The sequence below is a fragment of the Bufo gargarizans genome, chromosome 4 (assembly GCF_014858855.1).
Source record: "Bufo gargarizans isolate SCDJY-AF-19 chromosome 4, ASM1485885v1, whole genome shotgun sequence".
NCBI lineage: Eukaryota > Metazoa > Chordata > Amphibia > Anura > Bufonidae > Bufo > Bufo gargarizans.
In genome coordinates this window covers 37,793,290-37,812,198 of record NC_058083.1, presented here as the reverse complement: position 1 = coordinate 37,812,198, position 18,909 = coordinate 37,793,290, and the positions used below count along the sequence as shown (strand labels likewise).

Sequence of the window (18,909 nt, the reverse complement as noted above, 5' to 3'; positions counted from 1 at the left end):
TGGACGGCCTCCGAAATCAGGCTGTGGAAGGCTTCAGTGTCCACAAAACTAAATGGCAAGTCATTTGGAAAGTTGCACATTTAGTGCTATGGCCTGTCAGTGGCTGGCTAGGTATTTGCGCTTGCATTCAAATGCCTGGGGTAAGGACATTTGTATGCTGTGCTGGAGCACGGAAGCAAATGTGGTCGCTGATGGTGCTTGCGAAGGTCCAGGTGCAAGGTGGGTGGCGCCTAGGTCTGCTCCTTTGACAGGGGATTGTCTAGCACGTAACACAGGGGAAGAGAAGGCAGAGGTGTGACCTGCAGACACTGACTGTGGACCCAGGCGTTTGGCCCACAAATGATGGCGCTTGGATGCCATGTGGCAGATCATGCTGGTGGTGTTGAGGTTGCTAGTGTTCACGCCGCGGCTCATTTTAGTACGGCACAGGTTGCAAACTACTATTCTTTTGTCGTCCGCTCTTTCCTCAAAAAAGAGCCATACCGCAGAACGCCTACACCTTGGCAAGGGAGATTTCTGCAAGGAGGTGCTCCGTGGAACAGTTGCGGGCCTGTTTGGTGTGGCCCGCCTTCTCCCTTTTGCCACCCCACTGCCTCTTCCAGCCTTTTGCAGTGCAGTAGATCTCTGCCCCTCTGTACTGCTGTCCTCACTCCGCTTTCCACCTTCCTAGGTTGGGTCAGGGACTTCATCGTCCACCACATCCTCTTCCACTTCCTCACTCTGCTCATACTCCTGATTTGTTTACCTAACCAAAACTTTAGTGATTGACAACTGTGTCTCATCCTCTTCATCAACCTCTTGAGACTTAAATTTGCAGTTGACTTATTAGCAACCGTGTCTCATCATCATCCACCTCATTAAACAGTATCTTCTTGTGACTGGGGATGCTCAAGAGTTTAGGAATCAGGGCACAAGATCTGTCCCTCTTCAAGGGTGCTTGGCGAGAGGGACAAGTCAAGGAATGGTGCAGAAAATAGCTCCTCGGAATATCCGAGTGTAGGATCACTTGTTTGCCCAGACTCTCCAGGGTGGGAGGAAAGAGGATAAGGGTGAGGATTCTTGGCTACCGAGACTGGACTTGGTGGAAGACAGGGTGGTGCTTAAGTGTCTGGAAGCATTATCTGCTGCAATCCAACCGACCACCTGGTCGCACTGGTCTGACTTTAAGAGTGGTGTCCTGCGCTGCCCTGCAAACTGGGACATGAAGTTAGGTATGGTGGATGATTGTTTTTCTTGTGCTCTGGTAGCAGGCACGGTTTCAACGCACCCAGGGCCACGTCCTCTGCGTGCACCATCAACATCACTGCCACTTCCCCGTCCTTTACTGATCGCTTTCTTCATATTAAATGTTATATATGATTGAAAGTATGTCACACGTACAGTAGCGTAGGATTTGGAAGTGTATGTGCAAAAAAATGTAAAAAGATATTTGGGAAGTGGAAACGTCACACAAGAGATGTCCCGCAGATAATGTGAATGCTGTCACCAGCGGCTAATAAAAAATTACAGGGAATGTCACAGGTATTTGGGATGAGGAAACGTTATACAGAAGAGGTACCACCATGTCACTGTCCAAAGCGTCTACGTAAAAAGTACTCTGTATGTCACAGATAAAAAAATTTAAGCGCACATGTTACACTGGAGATGCGGCACTGGTAATGTCACTGTCAGAAGCGGACACCCTCTATTGAAAATGTACACTGGATGTCACAGATTTGTTTTGGATGCGCACACTTTACACTGGAGAAGTGGCGCAGCTAATGTCGCTGTCTGCAGCGGCCTAACTATTGTACGTTATTTAGCGCAGGATGAGCTAAAAATAGATATTACTGCCACACACAATAGTCCATAGAAGCACTATTGGATTTGTAAAGTTTCTGGTGTTCGGCTGAGCATGCTTTGGTTCAATCTGTGTGATTCCAGCTTTATCCTACAATGCTTTTCACTTCAGCAATGTTTGGTTGGGTCGGGAACATGGTTGTAATTTTGGTTCCCCCATTTGTGAGACACAACTCTAGTGGAGTTGAGTTTTCCTTGTGACTGTCACAACCAGACAGCTGAGAAGCTCTGACAGAAGCCTTTCAGAACCTCCTCCTTGAGTTTTCTTTGTTTTGAATTTCAGTTCCTCATCTCGTTAGCCTCTCTTAGCTGTCATGTAGTTGGACTGATTGCATCCCTTTAAATTCCTCCCCATAATGCATTAGTGTGCGGCTTATACAGCTTCCTGGAGTGTGTGTGCATGCTGATCCTATTTTCCAGCCTTCTACAAGATAAGTGCTGTACATTTATTTGTGATTTTCTGTTTGCTGGATCCCAGGTGACCCTGACTCCCTCCGTGTCTAGTGTAGGGAGCCGGTGGTCGTGTCCCCTCACTATTGTAGGGTGTTCAGGTGGTATATAGTCGAGGTACGTGGATATGCGATCATCCACCATTGGGATTTTCGCATAGGCTGAGCAGACAGGGAGAGTGCCAGGTCTTATGCAGGGGTCTCCATTTTGTTCCTTAGTTTTGGATCCAGTGAGTCATATATTCATTTTGCATTGTCTTGTTTCCTGTACACCTTCCGTGACATTATAAGCCGCCAAAACCGTCTCAAGCATGGATCCGGTTTTACTTTTGACTGAACGCTTCCAGGGTCTTTCATTGGAGGTAGCTGATCTCCATAAGACTATTTCTCAGTTTCTAGTGACCGGTTCAGCTTGCGTTCATGGAGTTTGTTCTGAGCCTAAGATCTCGCTCCCGGATACGTTCTCCGGGGGTAGTGAGAATTTTGTGCGTTTCAGAGAGGCTTGCAAACTCCATTTTCACCTTCTTCCCCATTCCTCTGGTGATGAGGAACGGAGGGTGGGTAACATTATATCGCTGCTCAGGGGTAACGCTCAGTCGTGGGCCTTTTCGCTGCCGGTGGGGGCATGGCCCCTCCGTTCAGTGGATGATTTCTTTTTAGCCCTGGGTCAGATATATGATGATCCGGATCGTGTTTCTTTGGCTGAGTCTAGACTACGTCTGTTATGCCAGGGTAAACAATCCGCAGAGATATACTGCTCAGAATTTCGGAGATGGGCAGCTGATACTGGTTGGAATGATGCTGCACTCCGAAGTCAATTTTGCCATGGTCTTTCAGAGGGATTGAAAGATGCACTTGCCTTTCATGAGAGGCCTATCTCCTTGGACTGTGCTATGTCTCAGGCCGTTCGTATTGACAGGCGTCTTAGAGAGAGAGGAGAGATCTCTCCTTCCTGTCATACTCAGTCCCAGGACAGTGCAGCGGTCTCATTCTATGCGCAGGGGTTTCAGTCGCTGTCAGCCCCTTCTGAGCAGGAGCCCATGCAGCTGGGGTTGATTGCCTCTGACAATAGAAGATTCAGCCCGCATGGGAAGGTTTGTTTTTGTTGTGGAGGTATAAATCATTTGGCAAATGTTTGTCCCTTTAGGAGATTCAGGCAGTTTTCTGGGAGTAATAAAGAAACAAAAAGGAAAAAATCTTTAAAAAATGTTCCATCTGTTACTATTGGCAGGGTTGAGGCGGAAATTTAAGGTTTTCCGTTTGCTTGTAGTTTCCGTTTTGTCCTGCCTGCCAGGGTGGCGCTAGAGAGCAAGAACATTTTTTGTGAGATTTTTGTAGATAGTGGAGCAGCTGTCAATCTCATTGATAATCATTTTGCGATAACTCATGGTTTCCAAGTGTGTACTTTGGGAAAGGATATTCCTGTTTTTGCTATTGATTCTGCTCCACTTTCTCAGAAATCATTAAAGGGCATAGTTCACGATATTCGTTTAATTGTGAGTGATGCTCATGTTGAGGATGTGTCATGTTTCGTCCTTAGCGGATTACCTACTCCTCTTGTGTTGGGGCTACCCTGGCTCACTAAACATAACCCCACCATTGATTGGCAAGCGAGGCAAATAAATGGTTGGAGTGACTTTTGCAGAGAGAATTGCTTCACGACATCTGTTTCTGAGGTTTCTACTAAGACTGTACCACCTTTTCTCTCTGAATTTTTGGATGTCTTCTCTGAGAGTGGAGTTCAGGATTTGCCCCCGCACAGGGAGTACGATTGCCCTATTAATCTCATCCCTGGCGCCAAGCTCCCTAAATCTCATTTATACAATCTTTCCCAACCTGAAAGGGTCGCTATGCATGCTTATATCTCGGAGAGTCTGAGAAAAGGACACATACGACCCTCAAAGTCACCTGTTGCTGCTGTTTTTTTCTTTGTTAAGAAAAAAGATGGTTCTTTAAGACCTTGTCTGGATTTCAGGGAGCTGAACAGTATCACTATTCATGATGACCCTTATCCGCTTCCTCTGATCCCGGACCTGTTTAACCAGATTGTTGGGGCTAAAGTATTTTCCAAATTAGATCTAAGAGGGGCATACAACCTGGTCAGGGTCAGAGAAGGAGACGAATGGAAGACGGCCTTCAATACCCCTGAGGGCCATTTTGAGAATTTGGTTATGCCTTTTGGTTTGATGAATGCCCCAGCTGTTTTTCAGCATTTCGTGAACAGCATTTTTTATCAATTAATGGGAAAATTTGTATTAGTGTATTTGGATGACATTTTGATTTTTTCTCCTGATTTCAAAACTCATAAGGAACACTTACGTCAGGTCTTGCTCATCCTGCGGGAGAATAAATTATACGCGAAACTGGAGAAATGTGTGTTTGCGGTTCCAGAAATTCAATTTCTGGGGTTTCTTCTCTCCGCTTCTGGTTTTCGCATGGACCCCGAGAAGGTCCGCGCTGTGCTTGAGTGGGAGCTTCCTGAGAATCAGAAGGCGCTGATGCGTTTTTTGGGCTTTGCCAATTATTACAGGAAGTTTATTTTGAATTATTCCTCTATTGTTAAACCACTCACTGATATGACCAGAAAGGGGGTAGATTTTACTTCCTGGTTGGTAGAGGCGCGTAAGGCTTTTTCTAATATCAAGGAGAGTTTTGCTTCCGCTCCCATCTTGGTACAACCTGATATTTCTCTACCCTTCATAGTTGAGGTTGATGCTTCTGAGGTGGGTGTGGGTGCGGTCTTGTCTCAGGGTTCCTCTCCTGCCAAATGGCGACCGTGTGCCTTTTTCTCGAAGAAACTCTCCTCCGCAGAGAGAAATTACGATGTGGGAGATAGGGAATTGTTGGCCATCAAGTTGGCTTTTGAGGAATGGCGCCATTGGCTAGAGGGAGCCCGACACCCTATTACCGTGTTTACTGACCATAAAAATCTGGCCTACTTGGAGTCAGCCAAGCGTCTGAACCCGATACAGGCCAGATGGTCTTTGTTCTTTTCAAGGTTTAATTTTGTTGTCACGTTCCGCCCTGGGGTTAAGAATGTGAAGGCAGATGCCCTGTCACGTTGTTTTCCGGGAGGGGGGAATTTCGAAGACCCGGGTCCCATTTTGGCTGAAGGTGTGGTGGTCTCTGCTCTTTTTCCTGAATTGGAGGCAGAGGTGCAGGCAGCCCAGTCAGAGGCTCCTGATCTTTGTCCTCCTGGGAGGTTGTTTGTGCCTCTCGCTTTAAGACACAAGATTTTTAAGGAACACCACGATACTGTCCTTGCTGGGCACCCGGGGGCAAGAGCCACAGTGGATCTCATCGCTCAGAGATTCTGGTGGCCTGCGCTTCGTGAGTCGGTTGAGGGTTTTGTGGCAGCCTGCGAGACTTGCGCTCGTGCCAAAGTCCCTCATTCACGGCCATCAGGTCCTCTCCTTCCCTTACCCATTCCTTCCCGTCCTTGGACACATCTGTCCATGGACTTCATAACGGACCTGCCTCGTTCCTCGGGGAAGACTGTGATTCTGGTGGTGGTGGACCGTTTTAGCAAAATGGTGCATTTCATTAGTGATGAGCGGCAGGGGTCATATTCGAAATTCGCGATATTTCGCGAATATTTTTTAGAATATTCGTCGAATATTCGAAAATTCGAAAATTTACAAAAAAAAATTCTTGGAAAAAATCGGCAAGGTAATGATTGTGTAATATGCGAATTTTCGTAATTCGCATTTTCAGATTAGAATTTTTATTGTGAATTTTTCAACTTACAACTATTAGACAAAGAAGATTATAGCACTATATTAGCTAAATTGCTCTATATTTGATTTTTTGAATATTCGCTATATTGCTATAACAGTTTTTTCGAATATTCGTAATATATAGCAATATAGCGAATATTCGAAAAAAACTAATATAGAGCAATTTAGCTAATATAGTGCTATAATCTTTTTTTTTATAGTTGTAATTTTTTTCCAATCTGAACTTCAGATGAGAAAAAAATTACAATTAGACAAAGAAGATTATAGCACTATATTAGCTAAATTGCTCTATATTCGTTTTTTTCGAATATTTGCTATATTGCTATAACTTCGTTTTTTCGAATATTTGTAATATTCTAAAACAAGAATATATAGCAATATAGCGAATATTCGAAAAAACAAATATAGAGCAATTTAGCTAATATAGTGCTATAATCTTCTTTGTCTAAAAGTTGAAAAATTAGCAAGAAAAATTAGAATCCGAAAATTCGAATTACTAAAATTTGCATATTACACAATCATTACCTTGCCGATTTTTTCAAGAAAAAAAAATCGTGCATTTTCGAATATGACCCCTGCCGCTCATCACTACTCCTAAAGTCAAGTATATTGCAGCCTTCTTATTGGCCCACAAGCTAGAAGCAGGAAGGGATCATGTGTACTAAAAAAAAAAAAAAAAAAACGGAAAAAAAAAATTAACGGAGCAAAATCGGAAAAAAAATCGAATATTCGAAATTACGAATATATATAACTATATTCGAAATATTCGCGAATTTTCGAAGTACCTATATTCGCGATAAAAATTCGAAATTCGAATATTCGTGATCAACACTACATTTCATCCCTTTTCCTGGTTTGCCCAATGCTAAGACGCTGGCGCAGGCATTTATTGATCACATTGTCAAATTGCATGGTATTCCTTCAGATATAGTCTCTGATAGGGGGACGCAGTTTGTTTCCAGATTCTGGAAGGCTTTCTGTTCTCGCTTGGGGGTTCGGTTGTTATTCTCTTCTGCTTTCCACCCGCAGTCGAATGGCCAGACAGAGCACGTCAATCAGAATCTGGAGACATATCTGCGCTGTTTTGTGGCGGAGAATCAGGAGGATTGGTGTTCTTTTTTGTCCCTTGCTGAGTTTGCTTTAAATAACCGTCGTCAGGAGTCCTCTGATAAGTCACCATTTTTTGGTGCATATGGGTTTCATCCGCAGTTTGGGACTTTCTCGGGAGAGGGGTCTTCTGGTTTACCTGATGAGGACAGATTCTCCTCGTCTTTGTCTTCTATTTGGCAAAAGATTCAGGATAATCTAAAGAGCATGAGTGAGAGATATAAGCGTGTGGCAGATAAGAGACGTGTGCCTGGTCCGGACCTGAATGTTGGTGATCTGGTGTGGTTGTCTACCAAGAATATCAAATTGAAGGTTCCCTCCTGAAAGTTGGGTCCTAGGTTTATTGGGCCTTACAAAATCCTGTCTGTCATCAATCCTGTTGCCTACCGTCTTGATCTTCCTCAGACTTGGAAGATCCATAATGTTTTTCATAAGTCCTTATTGAAACCTTATGTTCAACCCATTGTACCCTCGCCTTTGCCTCCTCCTCTGATTATGGTTGATGGGAATCTTGAATTTCAGGTCTCTAGGATTGTGGATTCTCGTGTTGTCCGCGGTTCTCTCCAGTACCTCGTTCATTGGGAGGGTTATGGTCCTGAGGAGAGGATGTGGGTCCCAGTGACGGACATTAAGGCCACTCGTCTCATCAGGGCTTTCCATAGGTCCCATCCTGAGAAGGTGGGCTCTGAGTGTCCGGAGTCCACTCGTAGAGGGAGGGGTACTGTCACAACCAGACAGCTGAGAAGCTCTGACAGAAGCCTTTCAGAACCTCCTCCTTGAGTTTTCTTTGTTTTGAATTTCAGTTCCTCATCTCGTTAGCCTCTCTCAGCTGTCATGTAGTTGGACTGATTGCATCCCTTTAAATTCCTCCCATAATGCATTAGTGTGCGGCTTATACAACTTCCTGGAGTGTGTGTGCATGCTGATCCTATTTTCCAGCCTTCTACAAGATAAGTGCTGTACATTTATTTGTGATTTTCTGTTTGCTGGATCCCAGGTGACCCTGACTCCCTCCGTGTCTAGTGTAGGGAGCCGGTGGTCGTGTCCCCTCACTATTGTAGGGTGTTCAGGTGGTATATAGTCGAGGTACGTGGATATGCGATCATCCACCATTGGAAAAAAGATGGTTCTTTAAGACCTTGTCTGGATTTCAGGGAGCTGAACAGTATCACTATTCATGATGACCCTTATCCGCTTCCTCTGATCCCGGACCTGTTTAACCAGATTGTTGGGGCTAAAGTCTTTTCCAAATTAGATCTAAGAGGGGCATACAACCTGGTCAGGGTCAGAGAAGGAGACGAATGGAAGACGGCCTTCAATACCCCTGAGGGCCATTTTGAGAATTTGGTTATGCCTTTTGGTTTGATGAATGCCCCAGCTGTTTTTCAGCATTTCGTGAACAGCATTTTTTATCAATTAATGGGAAAATTTGTATTAGTGTATTTGGATGACATTTTGATTTTTTCTCCTGATTTCAAAACTCATAAGGAACACTTACGTCAGGTCTTGCTCATCCTGCGGGAGAATAAATTATACGCGAAACTGGAGAAATGTGTGTTTGCGGTTCCAGAAATTCAATTTCTGGGGTTTCTTCTCTCCGCTTCTGGTTTTTGCATGGACCCCGAGAAGGTCCGCGCTGTGCTTGAGTGGGAGCTTCCTGAGAATCAGAAGGCGCTGATGCGTTTTTTGGGCTTTGCCAATTATTACAGGAAGTTTATTTTGAATTATTCCTCTATTGTTAAACCACTCACTGATATGACCAGAAAGGGGGTAGATTTTACTTCCTGGTTGGTAGAGGCGCGTAAGGCTTTTTCTAATATCAAGGAGAGTTTTGCTTCCGCTCCCATCTTGGTACAACCTGATATTTCTCTACCCTTCATAGTTGAGGTTGATGCTTCTGAGGTGGGTGTGGGTGCGGTCTTGTCTCAGGGTTCCTCTCCTGCCAAATGGCGACCGTGTGCCTTTTTCTCGAAGAAACTCTCCTCCGCACAGAGAAATTACGATGTGGGAGATAGGGAATTGTTGGCCATCAAGTTGGCTTTTGAGGAATGGCGCCATTGGCTAGAGGGAGCCCGACACCCTATTACCGTGTTTACTGACCATAAAAATCTGGCCTACTTGGAGTCAGCCAAGCGTCTGAACCCGATACAGGCCAGATGGTCTTTGTTCTTTTCAAGGTTTAATTTTGTTGTCACGTTCCGCCCTGGGGTTAAAAATGTGAAGGCAGATGCCCTGTCACGTTGTTTTCCGGGAGGGGGGAATTTCGAAGACCCGGGTCCCATTTTGGCTGAAGGTGTGGTGGTCTCTGCTCTTTTTCCTGAATTGGAGGCAGAGGTGCAGGCAGCCCAGTCAGAGGCTCCTGATCTTTGTCCTCCTGGGAGGTTGTTTGTGCCTCTCGCTTTAAGACACAAGATTTTTAAGGAACACCACGATACTGTCCTTGCTGGGCACCCGGGGGCAAGAGCCACAGTGGATCTCATCGCTCAGAGATTCTGGTGGCCTGCGCTTCGTGAGTCGGTTGAGGGTTTTGTGGCAGCCTGCGAGACTTGCGCTCGTGCCAAAGTCCCTCATTCACGGCCATCAGGTCCTCTCCTTCCCTTACCCATTCCTTCCCGTCCTTGGACACATCTGTCCATGGACTTCATAACGGACCTGCCTCGTTCCTCGGGGAAGACTGTGATTCTGGTGGTGGTGGACCGTTTTAGCAAAATGGTGCATTTCATTAGTGATGAGCGGCAGGGGTCATATTCGAAATTCGCGATATTTCGCGAATATTTTTTAGAATATTCGTCGAATATTCGAAAATTCGAAAATTTACAAAAAAAAATTCTTGGAAAAAATCGGCAAGGTAATGATTGTGTAATATGCGAATTTTCGTAATTCGCATTTTCAGATTAGAATTTTTATTGTGAATTTTTCAACTTACAACTATTAGACAAAGAAGATTATAGCACTATATTAGCTAAATTGCTCTATATTTGATTTTTTGAATATTCGCTATATTGCTATAACAGTTTTTTCGAATATTCGTAATATATAGCAATATAGCGAATATTCGAAAAAAACTAATATAGAGCAATTTAGCTAATATAGTGCTATAATCTTTTTTTTTATAGTTGTAATTTTTTTCCAATCTGAACTTCAGATGAGAAAAAAATTACAATTAGACAAAGAAGATTATAGCACTATATTAGCTAAATTGCTCTATATTCGTTTTTTTCGAATATTTGCTATATTGCTATAACTTCGTTTTTTCGAATATTTGTAATATTCTAAAACAAGAATATATAGCAATATAGCGAATATTCGAAAAAACAAATATAGAGCAATTTAGCTAATATAGTGCTATAATCTTCTTTGTCTAAAAGTTGAAAAATTAGCAAGAAAAATTAGAATCCGAAAATTCGAATTACTAAAATTTGCATATTACACAATCATTACCTTGCCGATTTTTTCAAGAAAAAAAAATCGTGCATTTTCGAATATGACCCCTGCCGCTCATCACTACTCCTAAAGTCAAGTATATTGCAGCCTTCTTATTGGCCCACAAGCTAGAAGCAGGAAGGGATCATGTGTACTAAAAAAAAAAAAAAAAAAACGGAAAAAAAAAATTAACGGAGCAAAATCGGAAAAAAAAATCGAATATTCGAAATTACGAATATATATAACTATATTCGAAATATTCGCGAATTTTCGAAGTACCTATATTCGCGATAAAAATTCGAAATTCGAATATTCGTGATCAACACTACATTTCATCCCTTTTCCTGGTTTGCCCAATGCTAAGACGCTGGCGCAGGCATTTATTGATCACATTGTCAAATTGCATGGTATTCCTTCAGATATAGTCTCTGATAGGGGGACGCAGTTTGTTTCCAGATTCTGGAAGGCTTTCTGTTCTCGCTTGGGGGTTCGGTTGTTATTCTCTTCTGCTTTCCACCCGCAGTCGAATGGCCAGACAGAGCGCGTCAATCAGAATCTGGAGACATATCTGCGCTGTTTTGTGGCGGAGAATCAGGAGGATTGGTGTTCTTTTTTGTCCCTTGCTGAGTTTGCTTTAAATAACCGTCGTCAGGAGTCCTCTGATAAGTCACCATTTTTTGGTGCATATGGGTTTCATCCGCAGTTTGGGACTTTCTCGGGAGAGGGGTCTTCTGGTTTACCTGATGAGGACAGATTCTCCTCGTCTTTGTCTTCTATTTGGCAAAAGATTCAGGATAATCTAAAGAGCATGAGTGAGAGATATAAGCGTGTGGCAGATAAGAGACGTGTGCCTGGTCCGGACCTGAATGTTGGTGATCTGGTGTGGTTGTCTACCAAGAATATCAAATTGAAGGTTCCCTCCTGAAAGTTGGGTCCTAGGTTTATTGGGCCTTACAAAATCCTGTCTGTCATCAATCCTGTTGCCTACCGTCTTGATCTTCCTCAGACTTGGAAGATCCATAATGTTTTTCATAAGTCCTTATTGAAACCTTATGTTCAACCCATTGTACCCTCGCCTTTGCCTCCTCCTCTGATTATGGTTGATGGGAATCTTGAATTTCAGGTCTCTAGGATTGTGGATTCTCGTGTTGTCCGCGGTTCTCTCCAGTACCTCGTTCATTGGGAGGGTTATGGTCCTGAGGAGAGGATGTGGGTCCCAGTGACGGACATTAAGGCCACTCGTCTCATCAGGGCTTTCCATAGGTCCCATCCTGAGAAGGTGGGCTCTGAGTGTCCGGAGTCCACTCGTAGAGGGAGGGGTACTGTCACAACCAGACAGCTGAGAAGCTCTGACAGAAGCCTTTCAGAACCTCCTCCTTGAGTTTTCTTTGTTTTGAATTTCAGTTCCTCATCTCGTTAGCCTCTCTCAGCTGTCATGTAGTTGGACTGATTGCATCCCTTTAAATTCCTCCCATAATGCATTAGTGTGCGGCTTATACAACTTCCTGGAGTGTGTGTGCATGCTGATCCTATTTTCCAGCCTTCTACAAGATAAGTGCTGTACATTTATTTGTGATTTTCTGTTTGCTGGATCCCAGGTGACCCTGACTCCCTCCGTGTCTAGTGTAGGGAGCCGGTGGTCGTGTCCCCTCACTATTGTAGGGTGTTCAGGTGGTATATAGTCGAGGTACGTGGATATGCGATCATCCACCATTGGGATTTTCGCATAGGCTGAGCAGACAGGGAGAGTGCCAGGTCTTATGCAAGGGTCTCCCTTTTGTTCCTTAGTTTTGGATCCAGTGAGTCATATATTCATTTTGCATTGTCTTGTTTCCTGTACACCTTCCGTGACAGTGACATGATCAGCTATAATCTGCCTAACCTGAAAGTAATATTCAATGAGGCAGCTGAAGGGCAAATGCCTCACAGATCAAGGATTCCCTTGGCAAAATCAGTGGCAATTAGTCGGACCGATCTAACCCTGAATACAGCCTTATGACTTGACCTCATACTCTAATTTGCCCCAAAATATAGTATATGACTGCCATATTTTCTGCCACCAGCCTGCACCATCTCACACCAGTCATTTATAGAATATTTATTGATGGAACTGCTGCCTGCAACTTTTAGACATCTATGACCAAATCTCCAAGAGGGGGTGTTTTAAACTGCAGATAATCCTACAGCGAGTTAAAGGGGTTGTTTCCTCTGATAATTGTCTGATAGGTGTGGGTCCCAGCACTGGGACTGGCACCTATCTCCTAAACAGAGCCCCAAAAGTGGTGGAGGGTGCACTACGCATGTGCAGCTGCCCTCCATGCATTTCTATGGGGCCACCGAAAATACCCGAGAACTGAGTTGGCTAGTTTCATCGAGCCCATAGAAGTGAATAGAAGTGGTGCCTGCTCATGCACGTTGCACTGTCATTCACTTCTATGGGGAAAGTGCTTGGTGAGTCCTCCAGCCACCACTTTGGCCCGCTCAATTCTCGATATAGCCGCTGTGACCTGCACCTATCAGACAATGGGCATATCCTAGCAATATGCCCCCATTGTCTCAGATGAGACAACCCCTAAAGAGGCTTCTGCTTCACTACTGCCAGTGGTATCCACCTGTAAGAGGGTTGAAATGAAGTACACCTGAAAAGCATATCCTATAAGTTTGGTACCGTTGCCATGACTTACTGTGTGACCCTGTTGCAGTGGTCCCTCCACCTAGTTGAAGTGTTGAACTATTTAAACACTGCATAATTATATTACGACATGATGGATATGTAATATGAGATGTGTTGCACATAGGTTATAAACAGCCTGCAATAGCACATTGTATCACTCTGTAGGAGCAATATGCCTTGGGCATGATGTTATGGACATTTCAGTTGAGCTGTGCACGAGACAGTGGGAAATTTCCCTGAGGCTGTACTATACTGTGATATTAGTCTAATACGCAAGAAAAGTGAGAATGCACTGTACAGTATAAAATATAACTCACCTTCATATGATTTCAACTTCTGTACTAAACACTCGGCCTCTTCAGTGATCTTATTTTCTATGGTCTTCTTGCCCATTCCATAATCTCGTAGTGTGGAGAGTGTGAATCTTCTCATCACTTTCCAGTTCTCTCCATTGGAAAAAATAACACCTAAAAATATGAATACATATTATACCCATCCATAACACATGGGACTTAGTGAAGTCCAGTGTGAAAAAAGCCTTAGAGAACAGGACCCACCAATGGTGAACTGAATGACAGCAGTTACCATTGAAGGAAGCTGTTAGTGGGACCTCCTTGTAGAAGCTCTCTGTTCTGGCATGGGGCTCCCTATATGTAGTGTCAGCCTGGTATTCCAGGAGCCCACCAGAAGACTTTTGTTGGACCTTTTTAGAATCTTTGTTTGTCAGAGTCTAAACCCTCTGAAGGGTCTTCTGATACTGGTCTGACTCTGTCCATATGCACAAACAGGTCATAAAGATAAGAGTGACTTAAACCAACCCCTTTGGTACGCAGAAATCTTCTGTAAATTAACATCATCATGACTAGCTGAAAAATAAAATAGTCTTGGACAAATAGTTCCACCGTCAGCAGATTGACAAAGAAGGTGGGATAGTGGGGAACAAGTCAGTATTCATAATAAATGGTTACCATTGTTCTTTGCAAATTTTGCAGTCACCGGAGCATAAGGTCTATCAGAAAAGGCATCGGCATGATTGATGAGCGCATCCTTAACAACTTCATAGCCACATAGGACAACTGTTTTTGTCATGCCAATCTGGACACTAAAGACCGGGCCGTATGTTGTAGAAAGCTGTGAATACAAAATATGTTATGTTTAACTTCAACTGTATCTGTAACTTACAGCTTCTTAAAGGGGTTGTCCTACCATTTTAATTTATCATCTTGTCTTATGTCTATGAGATTGTTGTACAGTACCCAACTCTCTCCAGCATTTTCACAAAGTATGTACTCTGCCAATCTATGCATTCTTATGAGTGGGGGTCCAGTAGGTCAGACCCTCACCATTCAGGCACTTTTCCTCTATCTTGTGGATAGGGTCAACCTCTTTATAAAGCAATTGGAGATATGTACACACTTCTAAAGGGATTATCCCACAAGTTTAAATATATATCTGGAGTAAAGCACACCATTATTGTAATTGTATCAGTGCAAAACCACTGCACTCTAGTCAAATGTGTCACCTTTTTAACCCTTTCCGGACTTCTGCTGTATATGTATGGTGGAAGTCCGGTCTTTTTACTGCCAGGTTTCAAACAGGGGACACCCGGGGCTAATGTAAAACTATATAAATGTGGTATAGTTGCAATTGCACTGACCCAGAGAATGAAGGGAACAAGTCAGTTTTACTGCATAGGGAACAACCCTAAAAACTAAACCTTTAAAACTGTGGTTGAATTGTGTTTTTTTTTTTAGCAATTCCTCCAAATTTGGGATTTTTTTTTTCTAACTACCCCCTCCATCGTATGCAACAGTAGATGGTGCCATTAGAAAGTATAACTTGTCCTACAAAAAACAAGTCCTCATATGGCTATGTAAATGGAAAAAAAATAAAAAGGTATGACTCTGGGAAGGCAGGGAGTTAAAAACAAATGCAAAAATATAAAATTGCAAGGTCCTGAAGGGGTTAAGCTTCTTTATTCAACCTTCAGCAGTTCTTCACTTTCTGTGGGTTGGCAGGAGCTTATCACATATGACCATCAAACCCCTGCATTTACCAAGTACATTGCAATCTTCTCTGGCTCCTTTCCTCCCTCTTTAGAAGTAGGGATTAATGACCGAAAGGTGACTTGGCTTCACCTGCTTCTCTAAGAGATCATTACAGGGATATAAGAGGAGAATACAGCGGCACTGCTACAAAATATCAGCCAGACAATTCAGCCACTGCTTATGGCCATGCACCAACAATGTGATATTGGACAACTTCGTGTGTGGTGCTCCGCAATGAGAGGAGAAGTGGAGTCAATGCAAACAAATGTAGGGAAGGTAAAAGAGATATGCAGCACTCACCGGAGTAGAAAAAGTGGTTATTATTTATTCATTCCTCTTGGGGAAGGTAATAAAGCTGGGTGCTGGGGCGGACACAAAGTTGCAGATAGTAGCGGCTAAGGCCGTTTCACGTTTACTATCGCACTTCTTCTGGCCGCTGTAATCGTCATCGCGCAGTGCTGCGCTTTATACAGGCGGCGCTACATGGCCGGAGTCATCAGCTGCAACTATGCGCCGCTAAATTAGTGACATTAAAAACCATGTAACGTAGAAAAGGACAAATACATGCAGGTCCGCACCAGTAATTCATTCCAGATACTTCAATGTAGTACACATTACCGTGCAATGACATTGCTTAGTCATCCAATACACAAAAGTGATAATAATTGCAAAAATACATAAGGTCAGGTTCTCCAAACAACAAAGGGATCTAATGGTATCCAACCGCCACAAGGATGGGCTTTTTAAAGTGCGACCTCTAATTTAAAAGGAACATGGACATGTCATTCCTATCATTTAACCCCGCTGCTCCCATGGCTTTCGTAAGTAAAATCCACCTTGCTTCCCTCTCCAGGAGCAGACGGTGCCGATCCCCTCCCCTAGGGATGGGTCGGACTTGTTCCACTCCTGAAAAGGAAAGACAACGCGGACGACCGTCATGGGCTACTCTAATATGGTCAATCAAGCTTGGACATCCTCTACCTGAACGGATAGAATTGACATGCTCACGTATCCGTTCAAAAAGGGGACAAATTGTTTTGCCTATGTAAAATCTCTTGCATGGGCAAAAGACCACATAAACAACATATGGCGTGCGACATGTGATGAAATCTCGCACTGTGTGCTTGATTCCTCCTATCTGTAACCACTTGCTACATGCATTTAGTGCACAAAAAGAACAATGCCCACACTTGTGGTTCCCTCTTGGTTTATTACTCGTCAGCCAGGTCTCCCCCTGAGATTTACGGAGGACGCTACTGACTAATTTGTCTTTGAGAGTGGGGCATTTTCTGAACGTGAACAATGGCCGCTGGCTAGAAACATTGTTCAAAGCTGGATCCCCTTTCAGGAGATCCCAGTTCTCATTAATAACTCGCCTAATGACATCTGCCGCGGGGCTATATTTAAATGCGAAGGCGAAGCATGATGGTTCACGGTTGTTACCCCTCTACGGTTGTTACCCCTCTCCGCCAGCAATGTTTCACGCTCAAGTTTAGCTGCCCTGTAAAGGGCTGCTGAGACTGTTTTCAGTGGGTAACCCCGATCCAATAGTCGGGCTCTAAGCTCCTGCGCTTGTCTGAAAAATCCGGCGTCGGTATCATTGATCCTTCGCAGACGGACAAATTGTCCGTATGGGACGGAACATTTTACCGACGGTGGATGGAAACTGGCCTGGTGGAGCAGCGAGTTAGTCGCGGTGGGCTTGCAAAAACCCGTGGTGTGCAATACACCATCTTTTACTGTCACGCGCAAATCCAGGAAGTCCAGCGACGGTGAATCGCATGTTCATCCTGTTGCGCAAATTAATATCCACCACAAAATTGTTGCACGATTCCTCGCTGCCCGACCAGACCAGGAAAATGTCATCGACATAGCACAAAAATAGATGTATGAACTGCAGAAGGGGGTTACCTATTGAAAACACATACGTCTCTTCAAATACCGCCAGGTACAGGTTCGCAAACATGCACGAAACTGAGAGGAGGGAAGCTAGTGAGCATGTTAGTCCACCATTCAATGCAGAAGAGGGTGGATCAGAATTTAAGCCAAATGAGAAACACTAGGGGGTCCTACCGGAGAATAAAATGTAGTGTGCATTTTTATTGTATGTTTATTGCATTAATACTTCACTGGAAATGCTCTGTTCATTGCATAGTAAAACCTTCCATGGCATAACCCCCGTCACATAATTCTGGCTGCCTGCAGCTATCATTAAAAGGGGCTTAGAAGCTTATTGTGTTCTGCTTTTACATAATTATTAGAGATGAACACATTTCTCAAAAATTTGATTCATCCAGTTCACCGAATTTTTCAAAAAAGTTCTGTTCGATGCAAATTTATTCACGAGAAGTTGTATAAAAAACTTCTATTTCCCGGCTGCAGAGAGCCTTTATAGTGTGTAGAACACTGAGCCTTGCAGTAACACGCATAGGGAGTCTGCTGTGGTAGTGAAATAATACTGTGAGTACGTATGACATGCAGATGACAGGCGTCGCTCTTAGAAGCACACTTCAACAGTTTGTGTTGAAAAAGGAAATTAAAACACCCCAAAAAAGTCTGTAATTTTCACACTTCACCACACAATGGCAAATAAGCCCTTTTTTCCCACTAATACAAGCCAAAAAATGCTTTAGAACATATAACTGCACCTCTGAACGGCAAATAGGCCCTTATTTTTTTCCACTTTTTCACTCCACATAATACTTTAGAACATTTAACTGAAACTTTGAACGGCACATAATATATATTTTTGTGTCACTAATACACGCCAAAAAGTTTTCTCACTTAACCACACAACGGCTAATAAGCCCTTTTTTTCCCCACTAGCATAAAATGCATTAGAACATATAACTGCACCGCACAAGGGCAAATAAGACATAGAAATATTTTCATGTAATAAACCCTGTTAATGGCTGTATCAAACAGCACTTGCACCCCAATAATAAGAACGGTTTGCTGGAATTACAGAGCTGTATAATGGTAATTTGGATCCATAGTCAGTGCAGCAAGGTGTAATAGGATTGTTCCTATTACCCAGGCTGTAACCTCCCTTACTGAACACTGTTCAACATAAATGCTGTGGAATGATTCCTCCCTATCCTTTCCCTGAACTTCTATACAGCAAAATAACATTTTTAAAGTCTTTTCTACCACTGTCCCTAGCGCCTGCTGACGTTTCTCCCTGCACTAAATACACTGGAAAATGGCTGAATCCAAGATGGCTGAGGCTATTTATAGGGCTGTGACATCACAGGGCTAGCTGATGATTGGCTGCATGCATGGCATTGTGGGTGATCCCTTGTTCCCAGTTCCTTGCTCCATGTCCTAACATGTGCAGCAGCCATTTTAGGAAAAAATGTGATTCGTTACCTCGAAGCGTGAGGAACTTCAGATTCGGTGCAAATCAAATTTTCCCTGAAATTTGGATCGGATTCCATTTCATCAACTTTGATTCGCTCATCTCTAATATTTATACAGTATGCAGTAAGCATGGTTGTGTTGGGAAAGCCCTAGCTGGACAACCTGTCAGGGTGACTGGAAGCCAATATAATCAGTTTTCTGACACTGTGTCCGATCTCACAGCTAGGTAGGGAATTTGAAGGGAATGCTCTCAGGAGCACGTCTACCAGCGT

At 43.5% G+C, this 18,909-nt stretch overlaps 1 protein-coding gene across 1 annotated transcript in view; it reads right to left on the bottom strand.

Moving 5' to 3' along the window:
* Positions 1 to 18,909, bottom strand: part of LOC122934372 (cytochrome P450 2C14-like) — a 106,128-nt gene that overhangs the window by 66,549 nt on the left and 20,670 nt on the right. Inside the window, exons 3-4 of the mRNA XM_044289784.1 lie at positions 14,198 to 14,360; positions 13,547 to 13,696 (exon numbers count right to left, since the gene is read on the bottom strand). Of these exons, the coding sequence (XP_044145719.1) occupies positions 13,547 to 13,696; positions 14,198 to 14,360 (313 nt within the window). The remainder of the gene's footprint in view (positions 1 to 13,546; positions 13,697 to 14,197; positions 14,361 to 18,909) is intronic.